Source organism: Montipora foliosa, chromosome 5 (assembly GCF_036669935.1).
Source record: "Montipora foliosa isolate CH-2021 chromosome 5, ASM3666993v2, whole genome shotgun sequence".
NCBI lineage: Eukaryota > Metazoa > Cnidaria > Anthozoa > Scleractinia > Acroporidae > Montipora > Montipora foliosa.
Window position 1 is genome coordinate 36,102,974 of NC_090873.1, and position 15,000 is coordinate 36,117,973.

At 40.4% G+C, this 15,000-nt stretch overlaps 1 protein-coding gene across 1 annotated transcript in view; it reads left to right on the top strand.

Annotated features, from left to right (window-relative positions):
• Positions 1-15,000, top strand: part of LOC138004085 (solute carrier family 25 member 32-like) — a 37,566-nt gene that overhangs the window by 12,585 nt on the left and 9,981 nt on the right. The window contains exons 5-9 of the mRNA XM_068850486.1: positions 3,517-3,633; positions 5,696-5,745; positions 7,034-7,147; positions 13,628-13,720; positions 14,576-14,634. Coding sequence (XP_068706587.1) covers positions 3,517-3,633; positions 5,696-5,745; positions 7,034-7,147; positions 13,628-13,720; positions 14,576-14,634 — 433 coding nt within the window. The remainder of the gene's footprint in view (positions 1-3,516; positions 3,634-5,695; positions 5,746-7,033; positions 7,148-13,627; positions 13,721-14,575; positions 14,635-15,000) is intronic.

Sequence of the window (15,000 nt, forward strand, 5' to 3'; positions counted from 1 at the left end):
GATCTTATTGATGAATGCCGTTAACAAATTACGGATACCATCATGTCTCTGGGCTACAAAGCCTCACTTTTTACATGAGAGAGCATGGCCTACAGTAAATTTATTCCACACACACGCATAGACTTGGTAGATTGACTAGAGACAAATTATACCGTCATCGTAGCGAGTCTCTGAACGGTAACCGGTCGTTTCTCCACCAAGTTTGCAAAAGAATGCGACCAGTAATAAAGAAACCTAATAAAATTTGAGAGGGGATTGGGGCGCATTGAAAGGTTCAATAACAAATATGGCGGTTCACATCAACAATCCCTCTCATGAAGTGAATTGCAAGTTATCTAATTGACAATTATTTTCAACGAAAAAGGTGTTTTTGGACGTTGGCGAACTGACATTAGACGTTGGCGAACCGACTTCATACGTTGGCGAACAGGTCGTTGGCGAACTGACACGTTGGCGAAACGACCGGTATTCCTCTGAACTTCTGCTTATTGAGGGCTAGGCCTTGATCTGCGAGAGGCATCGCATTTAACCAAGAACTTGCTCTCATATCTCACGATTTATTAACTAGTAGCAGCAAATCTGGGGAAAGAGTTGAATCAATGCTTTCGCGTTTTGACTGGTTGGTAGGAAATATGAGCGTGAATCAAGAAAAACTGTTTCAATCAAGAATTTTCCTTCATTTGTTTTCTTCATTTGTCAAATTGTCTTTGAGAAAAATTTTATAAAAGCAATAGAGAACTTTTTTCTGTGTTTACATAGCCTCATCTAAACATGCGGGTAAATTAGTTGGGAGAAGTCTCGACAGTTATGCAAAATAACTGTCTCGAATTCTCCCAACTCCCCTCGTGTTTAGATGAGGCTATGGAAACACGGAAAACGTCCTCTATTGCTTAAATAACATTAATTTTGTTATTTTGATGTGTGTCGAATCTTGGTCACATGTATTGCGAAAAAAAACTATGTAACTCAAGGCTTCCGATATGCCGAGAAAAACCCAGCCGATTTCGCGGGAATTTTTTTGGCAAATTTCGCTGGAAAGCGATCGGTTTTACGCTGATTTGACAAACGTTTTTAATGAAAAAAAAGGGGCAATTTTACCTTTTGTTTTTGGGAAACTATGAGCATTAGCCTATGCAATAACAAAAGCAACAGCGGCTATTTATAAATTATGTTCCTTTTTACCGGCAACCGCGAGGTTCTTTGTAACAGAGATCATCATTACTTTGCTCTTTCAACAACAATGCGCTAGATAAATAAATGCGCCAATATCAAAACTTTTTACATTGTGGCCACTGCCCAGTTTTCCGTGGTCACGAAGTTTCAAGTCAGTTTGCAAGTTTACGGCAAGTAAACAGCCCCAAAAGCTAAAGCAAGTCTCGAATATGTTGTACCGACATGTATTTAGTAAGATTTCTAGCGAATTTCGCGGTCTTTATGGTGTTTTTGTGAATTTCGTGGGATTTCGCGCGGCTCCGCGACCGCGCGAAACATCAGAAGCCCTGTCAGAAGTCAACAGTGCTCACTCTTACACTGAGAGACTTGCATGCATAATACATTAGTTAAAGGAAGGAGTGGAAAAGAATAAGAACTTACAGCACTGTATTATATGGACGGGATTGTTTTGCTCAAGGAACTACCGTAAGACACTCAAAGAATCAATACGACAACTACCTCTGGGAACCGAGTGGCGTATTTTTTCATATTTATGTAACACAAGTCGTCATATGTAGCCTGTTCCAGGCTTTTGGTGGGTCGGGACGAGCGAAATTATTGAAAGGGCGAGAAAAAGCCGAGCAAAGACTGGCCCCACTACCCCAGTCTTTGCTCCACTTTTTCTGTTCCGACCCACCGAGAGCCTGGAACAGGCTAGGTCATACTGAGTGACAAAGTCACAGTTCCTGCCTTTTTAAAACTTTGCTGAGTGAACTTGGTATGTTAAGTGATATGTCAAGAACGAGTACGAGTATTTCATCAGGGGTTCCAAACACCGAGAAACAGATGAAAGCATGACGCCCTAGGCGGAGTGCTTTTGTTGTTTTGAGGTGTTTGGAACCCCTGATGAGACACGAAGCACGAGTTTTTGACATAACTTCTCAACCTTTTTTTTACTAAGTATGAGTGTAATGCGATGATCTTTTGTTTTATCGGACAAGTGATAGTAATTTGTAAAGAATAAATATTCAATATATTTTTTGGAGAATTTAAAACGTAGAACTCAGTTGACATTTTTTCGTCCTATAATTTGCATATGGCTTGCTCAATTAAGCAAACAACGCGAAACGGATCGAAAATACTTGTCATCTTATTGGTTGATTTAAACAAGGGACGCCACTCGCGGCAGCTTCAACGAACACTTGGTGAAGATCTGCTCTCACCGATTAGAGCACGTAACTGAAGAAGGTATCCACTGTGTATTCCGAAACCGATCTTGCAACATAATGCAACGTTCTCTGCAGCGAACCTGTCAGCAACATTATGACCAACGTGAAAAAGCGCATCTTAGCTAATGCTCCTATTGTCGCTTACTGGAAGAACAAATCACTCAAGGACTTTATAGGACGTTTTCAACGAATCTCTAGAGACACCAATAACAATGCGACTTCTTGTGGACGAACAAAAGACGCTAATGAGAGATCTTTTGTTTTCGTCCACCAACATGGCAGCGATGACGTCACGTGAAAACCATCTATAGTCAGAGCTTCAATGGCCTCCTCAAACTTGAAACCAACAAAACCTAGCAAATCCTAGGAACGCACTGGTTTCCTGAACATATCGCGACAAAGCATTGCTAAACCCTGAGGCACCTACTATCTCTTAAGTCACAAAATAGAAAGACCGCGAGCTCCTAGACCACCTGAAGTCGGAGCCATATTTCTTTCGTCTTCAAGAACTAAGCTAGGACGTGCTGGAGAGCGATTCAGTATCAAGTCTTTTTTCGCCTGCCAAAATCAAATTCCCGAGGAAGTGATTCGGTTAATGAAGCCGTTTCAGTTTCAACTAAGTATGTAAATAATTGGGCTGTGAACATTTTCGCCGGATGGCTGAGGTTAAGAGAGAGGTGCAAGGTTTTAGATTGCGGTGGACTTTTCAAAGACTCCGAAGTACACAAGGTTCAAGCCTTGAGTGCAGACATGCTCTTTCGCTGAACTATTGGGTGTCCAAATTAGTTTTAATCCTCTGGGAGCTAATGATAAAAAGCACTGCAAAAGTTTTATGTCAAATATTCGGGAAATTTAAAATGCATTGTGTGCGGGTAGTTTATTTATTATGTTTTTTTCCGAGGGTTTATTAGCATAAAGGTTCATTTAAAATTCAAGGGTCTTGATCAGTGTTTTGATCAGTTTTCGAACTAACTCGGGCGTTCCTTGATCTGTAGTTTCATTGGCTATCAAGATACATGCACCTGACCAAAATGGGGCACTCCGATTGGCTAATAACCTAATGAATTATTAATGAGCTTGAGAATAGCATATGATAATGCTAATCTAGTGCATTAATTTTTTTGTTGTTTCACAGGAATTAGCACATTAACAGTAACTAACCCAATCTGGGTTGTGAAAACACGGCTTTGTCTTCAATACTCTGGCCCACAATCCAGAATCACACAAGCACCGCAGTATAAGGGGATGATCGGTAAGATTGCGAGTACACGTAACAATGATTATATCAAACAACATCTACATCACGTTTTGACATATTCACCAGGGCCCGGTTGTTCGAAAGCCGGTTAACTTAATCCAGGATTAGCGTAAACTTTTGTTTCATGATTCCACCTTTTTGGTGAAAGTTTCTTTTGCCAATTTTTGTTTTTCAAGATTGACTTCTTCTAATGTAAAGTTCCGCCTCATATCAGCGTGGAACAGCATTTGGGAGTAGAGAAATAAATTCCTTGGCTAATTTTTAATCTAGGATTAGCGCTAATCGGCTTTTGAACAACCGGGCCCTGGTGGTCAATGAAACAAATGTATTTTAGTTCTTGCGCTATATTATTACAGTGTACAAAATGTATAATAGACAATCATATTTCTTTGCTCATCAATGTTGTAAAGCGCATTTGATTTTGCAACATTGTACATTTTCAACCTGGGGATTGTTGTGCTTATAGAGCGGTTTTCAATTGAGTGTCGAAAGTAATTAGCGAATTGCTTTGGTTTTGCATTTACTTCACTCAGTGATTGGTTCAAAGTTCTCGCGCCATTTTTTCAACCAATCAGAAGTGAAACCAAAACCAATTGTGGCTCACATTTTCCCGCGCTTTGTTTCGGTTACGTGTAATTACTTCGAGTTTTGATTGGCTTACTGGATTGTCTCCGTCCTTTTTGATTGGCCAAAGTAATTACTTTGGTTTTGGTTTTACGACACTCATTTGAAAACCGCTCTATATAGCAATCGGATTAGCTTCACTACTGTCTTACATATTGATCTCTCTCTGACTTGTTCTTGGCTCGGTCTCTTGGCTGAGCATCGGACTTCCGTGCAGGAGATCACAGGTTCACAATTCAAAGTAGCTCAAATTGTCTTATTCGTCAGCGTCGTACCATGAAAACGAGTATGGTGACTCCCTTTTTTGTTACATTTTTGTCATCTCCTTGCCATGTTACAACGTTGTATGAAGTTTTATTGGATTGTATATCTATGACAAGTTCTATTACTAGGGAATCACCTAAGAACCCACACTGTTTGTGAAGAGTTAGGGTGTTGGTTGTCTATCTGTCAGAGAGTTCCAGCATGAAATCGGTGTACTATGAGCGGTATATAAAGCCATTACCATTACCATCTGAGCTACATGTATCAGCTCATACTGTCTGTAGTAAAATAACAATTATTTATAACGTACATGTACATGTACAGTGGTGCCAAGTGTTACCCAAGGGGAAAGTTGGTGACCGAAAGCAAATGTTCAGTATTCAGTAAATTGCTTTAAAACAAGAATAAACATAGAGGATATTACATGGCCGCGCGGGGTTATGAATTTTATCTTCGAGTGCTGAAAATCTCCCACGAGTGAGCGAACCGAACGAGTGAGAGATACTCTCAGCACGAGAAGATAAAATTCGTATCCCCAAGCGGCCATGTAATGTTCTGTTTATTATATAGATATTGATGAAATGTTCAGATTTAAAACAACTTTTTTACTCATTTTCGAAATGATGAAAAAGTGGTCACCAAGCGCTAAAACACGTATTTTGTTTAACATGAAACAAGATATGAGAGTTATGAAAAACAAATCATGGTAATGTAAAATTTGCAATTAAAATGTTAATGTTGCAATTTGTAGAGAATTATATCAAAGCACAAAAGTATCTTACAATGAAGAGGAAGCTCGCGTTTTATTGGCTAATTGTGTTCTTTACCATGGCGACACCTATATTCTCAAATGTGAAAGATAAAAATGATATGTTCACTGCGCGCGGTAATGATAATGATTTTTATTAAAAGTAGAAATCCTGGTATTTCATCAGTATCTATGTAATAGATGTTATTAATCCATTTCCGTTTGTAGGATATGGGGTTGGGTTAGTTACCTAACTTGCCACAACGTACCTCACTGATTATTTACATTTGTACTATCCTCATATCCAACAGACTGTATTAATAATAATTATCTTTTTTTTAGTGTGAAAATGCCTATGTAGAGAAACTAATGGGGCATAGAAATGACACTTGTTTTTGTTCTGTATTCCATTGTGAAAAGATGCGCTGTTTAAACTGTGGAAGCATGAAGGAGTCAAGGGTTTATACAAGGTAAAAGTAAAGTCACTTTATTTAACCTCGGTAGTTCCTTCAGCTACGAGGCTGATATCAATAGAAGTCGACGGTGCACCCTTTACTCCCCTTCCCTTTGCCAGTGCTCCGTTTTACGGGTATTTAGAGCTATAGCTACACGGATCAGAGGAAAGTCGAAACAGACGTTGAAGTCACCGAGGATCGAAGTGGGGACCCCTTGCTGCGAAAGCCGCGCACTAGCCAACTGAGCTACGCCTGCAATTGTTGGTTTTTGAGGAGAGGGGAAAACCGGAGTACCCGGGGAAAAACCTCTCGGAGCAGAGTAGAGAACAAACAAACTCAACCCACATACGGCGTAGAATCTGGGAATCGATCCCGGGCCACATTGGTGGAAGGCGAGTGCTCTCCCCTCACTGCGCCAGCCCTGCTTCCCTTAGGGAGGTAAGAGATTTACAGCTGCTGCAACTGCTAAAAGCTTGTCAATATGAGAAAATGTGTGACAATTAGTTTATTATTTGATCATGAACACGAGAGAATTTGCACAACCGGATATATCAGGCACAGCTAATCATCAAAACCAATAGGGTTATAAAATAGGGTGATCGATGACTAAGATTAAAAGGTTCTTTGATTTCTTTAACACACTTTGTACATGTAGCAACAAATTCGTATGCTGTTTAGACAAAGTGTAAAGTTAATGATGATGCCAGCAAAGGTTCCCTTTTATACCAGTACCTACATGTACACTGTACTAACTACCTTATGCACATACATACAGTAACTGTCTCATTGTACGTATGTTCCCCGACCAAAGCTGGTGATATGGGGCATAATTATTATTTGGTCCAAATAATTGAAAATGGTACAGTGTTTGGGATAACTTACCGGTATGGCCCCTGTGTTGGTGTTATATGACTTTTGTATGGGTTATCTCCCTCACCCAATCCACATATCAACCCCATAATTACATGAAGGGGCGTTAAGTTGTACGACAGCGACGACAATAAATTAGTACCAGCGGTTTCAGAGGAAAAATATAATTGATACGCTCACGTTGTCGTTAAAACGTCAAATTTGGTGATTTCACGTCGTCGTTGTGCATTAACACAGTTCGAGGATAATTTTACTCCTCCTGAAGAATGCGAGACATTATCATGGACGTGTTCCTTCAAATTGTTGCATTTTCTTTGCAAACTGACGGGTCTGCCTGCCTCTTCTGACAAAAGGAAAACGCCCTACAACTCCTCTAGCGTTTCCAAATGCGCACATTCCAGATTGTTTTATTTCTTATAATTTTTTTTGACAGGGTTATGCTCCAGGGATCATCGGTGTTTCTCATGGTGCCCTTCAGTTCATGGCGTATGAGGAACTCAAGAAAGCCTATAGTCGGTACTTTGGAACACCAATTAACCAAAAACTGGTGAGGAGGAACCCAAGAAGAATTTTGGGTCTTGTAGTGCTAAAACAATTTTCTGTAGCCTGCGGGCAAGTTCTCAGTGAGAGGATGGAGATATGAGTTGTGAAAGAGAGGAGTGGCGACTGCTGCCTCCTCTGATCTCAAGTTTCAATTCGCGTGTAGATTTGAGAGCTTTCTGCTTACAGACTTTTTAATAATAATAATAATAATAATAATAATAATAATAATAATAATAATAACAATAACAATAACAATAACAATAATAATAGTAATAATAATAATAATAGTAATAGTAATAGTAATAGTAATAGTAAAAATAATAATAATAATAATAATAATAATAATAATAATAATAATAATAATGATAATATGGCGGCAAGTAGAGAAGCTGTGCTTTAAAGTAGCTCCATAATTATATTTCATAGCCCTGTCTAAACGAAAGCAAGCCAAGCTCGAAGCGTCTGGGCATATTCTTAAGTACTTCTGAGTACTTTGCATGTTGTTTATCTAACAAGGAGACGACCGAGAGCGGATTTATACGATTAGAAGTTGAAAGTGAAGTACGCTAAACCGACACTATGGCAGATCTTGAAGAGCAATCACTAAACGGGAGGAATACGAGAGCGGGAAGGATAAGATGGTCGGAACAAATGAACAGCGACCTGTTGGATTGCAAGCGGCAAGCGCTATTACTCGCAAAATCGGAGAATCCGCCAGTTAAGGATAATGGAAGACGAAAGGGGTATATGGAACTTATGAAAGAACTATGGGATCAAATGGGACACGAAGATCTGGGGCTCACGAAGCAGAATTTGCGAGACCAAGCCGCTCGACTTGAAAAATCCTTAGGCAGCGTAACTAGTACTATCATTGATGGAATAAAAGGGAACAGAGGTGGAGATAACGCAGAAGGGGTCTTAAATAACAGACACCGAATAGCAATAAATGCTGATCAAGAAGAACCGGATTTGCATACAACCCTGTCCCAATATCAACAGTGTGATAATGGTGACCTTTTCTCACAACCAGATTTGCATACAACTTTAACCCAAGATCAAGAAATGTGTAGATTGTTAGAGCCCGCAAATAGGATAATGGAAATAATTAGCACCCACCCTGGGGACTATTCCCAACGTGACATTGATACCAGGACAAAAGAAGCACCATCACCAAAAGAATTGCAGGAAATCAACCAAGCGGTTAAGTTATTGATGGAGCGCTACGAGGTAACACCAACGCAGAACCCGTTTGGTTTTCTGTGGTTAGCTAATTGCGTTCTTTACTCGGTGGTTTGCGCGTTTTTGTTGATGAAAGGTTGGAAAAAACAAGGGCCAATAAAGGCAGAGAGATCGCAGGACAGAAAGGAAAATCTTAAAAGGATTTACGACCAGGAGGCGGGGAAGATCAGAAAGCAATTGTCAATCGCGAAAGCGGAAATCGAGAGGTTGAAAGAAAACAGGAAGATCACGAAAAAAGGAAGGAAAAATAGGTGTCAGCTCCAAAAAGAATGCAAAACCATTTCTGTGGCAGGTTTGGTTAGCTACATGGAGAAAAAAAAGTCGGAGCTCCGAAAGTTAAAACGTGGGTTTGACAGGAAAAAGAAACAAGAGGTCTCGCGTGTAATTAACCAACAGTTTAACACGGTCCCTGGTAGAGTGTTTGCGAATTTGAGTGAGATGTTGAAGACGGACCCAGAGAATGAGCGACCAAGATATCCTGGAAAACGTGGTCGAGATGATTCGCGAATGTTTGAAAACATTGAAGAGGCTAGCGGGTTTTGGAGAGAGCTGTGGGAAAAGAGAGGGACTGGGAATAAGAACGTGGCCTGGTTGCAGGAATAAAAAAAAAACGCGATCTACGAGCAAGTACCACCACCAACGGCCAGCGAATGGGATCTCGAAGTAGCGGAAGCGGTCAAAGTCCTGTCCAAGAAGCGCAACTGGAGCGCGCCAGGGCCTGATAAAATTACTAACTTTTGGTGGAAACATGTTGGCACCCTGCACAAGGGTGTGGTCGAGAGCTTCAAAGAAGTTTCTAAAAGCGACGAAGATTACCCCGAGTGGAATTCTGAAGGCAAAACCTCCCTCATTCCGAAAGAAGGCGAGTTCCTGAGTGAAAATCAAAGGCCTATTACTTGCCTGAATAACATGTATAAGTGGTTTACATCTTACCTCCTGGCACCTGTGGACCAACACCTTGAACATTATTGCCCAACACCTTGAACATTATGGCCTGATGGAAGGCCAGCGGAGAGGAGCGAAATCAGGGTGTTTTGGTACGATGGATAACTTGCTAATCGATAGAGCAGTAATGCTGGATTGCCAGAGAGGCAAACGGAACTTAAGCATGGCATGGATTGACGTGCGCAAGGCTTACGACTCCGTCGACCATGATTGGCTATGCGCAATGACTGACGTGCACAGGCTTCCCATCTCGCTGGGTAAGGTCATACGCAAGTTGTGTGCGAGCTGGAATACTAAAGTAGTAGCTACAACAAGGCAAGGGCGAGAGACTTCCAGAAAAATAAGGTTCATGAAGGGGCTACCCCAGGGGGACGCTTTGTGTCCTAGATTGTTTACACTGTGCCTGAACCCAGTAGCGTGGCGCCTGCGGGCAACGGAGGGATACCGGTTATCCAAGCCTGTAGGAGTCAAAGTCACCGATCTCCTGTATATCGACGACCTGAAGGTCTTTGCTGCCTCCGAGAGCAAGCTGAACCGAGTGCTGAAGGAACTAGAGGAGCGATGCAGGATATTGGCCTTCACTGAAATCAGAAAAAGTGCTCAGTGGTACACGTGAAGAGAGGAGCCCAAGTGTTAGACGAGTCTGGTATGAGGATGGACGAGACAACTACCATCACGGCTCTTGGGGAGGGAAAACACTACAAGTTCCTGGGGGTTCTGGAGAACGTTCGGCAGGATGAACGGCTGGCTCTAGCGTGTGTGGCTAAAGAGTATCTACGCAGGATATCTATTATATGGTCCAGCCCCCTGTCTGATTGTAACCGTGTACAGGCAACTAATCAGTATGCACTCCCGGTGCTGCGGTACTTAATGTGGACACAACATTGGTCTCTATCAGAGTTAAGAAGTGTGGACAGAGCAGCTCGGAAGATCATAGTTGAGAACGGTGGCAAGCACCCAGCTAGCCTAACTTCTTTGTTATATCTACCGAGGGAGAAAGGGGGTAGAGGCCTGCAATCAGTCGAACACGAGTATAAGATCACTAAAATCAAATCGCTACTGAAATTGTATCCGAATTCGGACCAGACTGTGGGAGCAGTTAGAGAATTTGAAGAACACGCCATGGCATCAGGTCACCAGTCGCTTGTAAAGGAAGCAGCCAAGTACGCTGAAGAACTTAACATCACACTTCAGCTTGATATCCTAAATCCCGTGTGTGTTACAACGGAGGGAAAGGTGGTGACTGCAGCTAGAGCTGGGAATCTGCTGAAGAAATCTCAAGAGATGCAGCTCTTGGAGATCGCTAAAGAAAAAAGGTGGCAAGGAAAGTTATTCCGTATCAGATGGGACGATGATAGCCTACGCATAACCAGCTGCTTTGCATGGCTAAAAGGTTGGGCTACATGCCCTACATATACCATCGCGGGCATGTATGAGCTATATGAGCAGTTGTTACCTACGAAGCTCTACACAAAGGAAAAGACGCAAACCTCCACCGACGGTGGACATGTACTGGCTGGATGTTCCTCCCTGGCACAAACCAAGTACCTATACAGGCATAATGCAGCCTTGAAGATTCTGTTTTTTGAGCTCCTCCGAGAGCATGAGTTAATAGAAGAGGTTCCACCATGGTACTCACCGGCGATGCCAAAACCAGCCTACCAGAACACCGCGAGTGAAGCGTTTTGGGATATTCCCATCTATGCAGAGCACAACGAAGTAAGAGCAAATCGGATAGACGCGCGTCTTGTCAGCCACGAGAGGAAAGAAGTTTACACAATTGAAATGAGCTGCCCATGGATTGAGAGTAGAGCCAAGAAAGATGAGGAAAAGACACTCAAGTATGGTCCCATGATGTGGGAGCTGAAGCAGAGATACAATGGTTACAGGGTTGAACAGTACAACATAATAATTGACGTATTGGGTGGTTATTCTAAACACCTAGAGAAGTCGGTGAGGAAGCTAATAGGAGCGAGAGCGCAGGGTGTACTTGAACGGATGCAGAAGTCGGTCATCTCAAACACTTTGAACATTGCCAGAACATTTAAGATAAATACTTAGTTAAGGCGATAAGGACACTAGACTTAAGGTTTTCCTTTTTTTTTCTGAAATCCAGAAACACAAGGGTTGTCGCAAAACCTGTATTTTAATTATTTTCTACGCAGTTTTTATAGTGGATAAGAGTTTGATATGATTCTAGTAGTAGGCTTTTAGTAGAGATAACCAAATTATGATGGCCTCGTGTAGGTTTATAAGAGATAATGAGAGTATAAAACTGAATAATTTTCTAAATAGGCTTTTAGTAGAGATTATGATATCATCTCATTTTTGCGCAGGTTTTACAGAGTATAGAATTTAATGATATTCTGAATTGGCTCTCTAAGTAGAGAGATTCATATCATGATGTATATTAGAATTGTACTAGGTTCCATACTTAATTTTTTTTTTTTTTACTTCTAATTGTAGCTTCTCAAGTGGTGTAGGCTACGTTATGCGCCCTATACTACTCATAATGTGGACAGCATTCCAAAGTTTTATACTGCGAGATAATAATAATAATAATAATAATAATAATAATAATAATAATAATAATAATAATAATAATAATAATAATAATAATGGCGTCACCGTGGGACCACAGGGTGCATGAGAAGGAAGGTGAAAAGCTAGAGAAGTACCAGGAGCTAAAGAGAGAAATTAAGAATATGTAGGGGATCAGACATGTACAAGTCGTACCGATAGTTGTTGGTGCACTTGGAGGAGTAAGTAAAAAGTTAGATGGATGGCTTACGAAGCTAGGCATTTCTATCAAGAAAAGACTCTTGCAGAATGCAGCCTTGTTAGGTACAGCAAGGATCCTAAGAAAGGTTCTGGAAAACTAAACAAGAGGGAATGACCCAAAGGACCTTTGGCCATTGGCTATGGCTCGCTCCTTTGGTTTAAATGCGGTATAACATCTGCCAGACCGTAAACGCCATGAGATAATAATAATAATAATAATAATAATAATAATAATAATAATAATAATAATAATAATAATAAACTTTATTTCAACTATCAAAGCAATTAGTAAATATTTACAATTTTGAACTATATATCGAAATTGTTTACAAATTTTAAAAACTAAATTATATGTTCACGATAGAAACCTATTTACGATATGTGAATAATGTAAAAATGGGAAAAAGACCATTAAGCTTTACTAAAGAAAAAGCTAATCAAAAATCTAAGCCTAAAATTATGAGTACAAATGTAGACCAGCTACAGGGAGAGTGAAGTCTTCTGAGACCTCACGTGATCTGAAAGGATACCTAGAGCCTCTGACGCATCTGTGAACAGTTTTTAAAATAGCAAATGAGAGCTGTATTCGTAGCCAGGAAATAACGCTGGCGTAAGGTTCATTATTCTTGCTCGAAAGCTTATTTGCGAGAGTTCTTAAAAAAGTTCTGACAGTCGAGTCCCATGCCCCCGTTTGTACCAAACACCAGAGGTGTAAAAGTTCCCATCTCTACATCCATCACTCTCTGGTTGTATTTTCTCTTCTTCTCGTTTTCGTGCTCTTTGAATAATAATAATAATAATAATAATAATAATAATAATAATAATAATAATAATAATAATAATAATAATAATTAATATTTCTTAGGCGCAAATTAGCATCTGAATATGATCAAATGCGCCTTACAAAGAAAAGAAAAAGATTAAAAAACAAGTTAAAAAAGTTAAAAAATAGTTATTTACAATTCTGGATATAATAAAAAGACTAAAAACAATATATCACGAGCTTTTCATAGGTACGCTGCTAAAAAAAAATCTTTAATTTAGGCTTAAAACGTTCAAAATTGTCCTCCTCCCGTATTTCACTCGGCAGTTTGTTCCAAAGTGATGGTGCAGCAGCAGTGAAAGCCCTGTCACCGAATGTTTTCTTAGTTTTCGTGGACGGAGGTGCTAACAAAAGTTCAGAATTAGACCGGAGAACATACGCGTGGAAGGATTCTTAATATGAATAAGATTACATATATACTCAGGTTATTATTAAAATCTTACAATCAATCTACCCGCTATCGCCTTGTGGTTCCACAGCTACTTTGACAATGTTATGACGAAATTCATGATCAATAACAGGACAGACGCATGAAAAACTGACATCAATTTGTTAATTTACTTCATTTTTAAGTCACCTTTGTTATGGTTAGCTGAGAAAACGGCGCCAAAAAACGCAGTCGCGAAAGAACATCAGTGTAGGACGCTAATGGCTTATTTTAGTTTATTAACACATAAATACGCCATCTCTTGTCAGAGTTCAACTGAATACCTCATAATGGCATCCTTGTCCAAAATCTTTGCGGCTACTGTAACGTATCCTTATCAAGTGGTCAGATCAAGACTTCAGGTAATTATATCACTTGGTTTTACTGCTATTCCCGTATTTACATGTAGTAGCCTATAAGGCTTGCTCTCCATTTTTTCGTGTCAGTATGAGTGGCTCAAGAAGCTGCGAGGCGGCAGGAAGAGAGGTGCTGGAAAGACGAGCTCTTTTCTTTGGGTTTGCTCGCTATAAGTTTTCGTTTTTAGCTCCAAAAAAGAAAAAGGCTACAGGGTTTTCGGTTCGTTGCTACCTAACCACTACAAAAGTACAAAAAGTCCGGGATAGGCCACTTTAAAAAATGCCATAATATTCTTTGTTTGACGTCTAAAATTTTGCATAAGCATTGTTTTTATTTTCTCTTGGGGCCATGATTATTCCCAAGAGGAGCTGGAAACAACGCCTTGCCTTGCCCCTGTGATACTGTAAGTGATGCTGCAATTTAGAATTGCCTGACTTTTGAATAGACCAATTTCTATATATTAAAATTCAGCCCTTACTAAACAAAAGGCATCATCTCGAGGGTATGGGGAATAAATATGAGGATTTGTATAAGTTTATTTCCCAGAGCCTCGAGATGGTGCCTTTTGTTTAAGACTGCATTTTAATATATCCAAAGTGGGCTATCTCTTAAGTTGATTAATATCCTTATTCTCAATACCTGCCTGACTGACATTTCATTGAAATTGTGAGGAGAATTTACATGCTGATCACTCCTGGGAATCAAAGGGTTAAAAATCTTTTGAAATCTTTTACAGCTTTTTAAGAAGCCGTGCACACGAATTGCATTTTAATGTGGTTTGACCCCCAGTAGCCGTGCATTTTTAATCAGTTGTCACGGGCTGTCAAGTGTTATTATTTTCCTTATCTTTCTTTTTACAGAACCAGCACACCATCGCTCAGTATAATGGCGCACTTGATATCATCCGCAAGACTCTGAGGTGAGCTTTGCATTCAATGACAACAAACGACCATTCTTATAGATCTTCTCTTTGCCAATGCTATGACAGACTGAGCTCATGTTCGTAGCACATCAACGCGTCACTGACTGGCTTGGTCGTGCGACGAGACTACCAATCAGGAAACCAGTTCTTCGGGCTTATAAGAAGAGGAAGACCTTTGACAGCAATGACCAGAGCCAGGTTGCTGACCAGCGGTTTTCGTTAAAACAATGGTTTGCATGGGGTGCTCTGTCTCGCGGGCTCATAAAACCTGGTTTTGGTCATTGTTATTTAAGGTTTTTCACTTTAAGAAGAGGTGCCTAGGGTTCAGTACCAGGGGATGAAATCGACATCACAGCGTTCGCG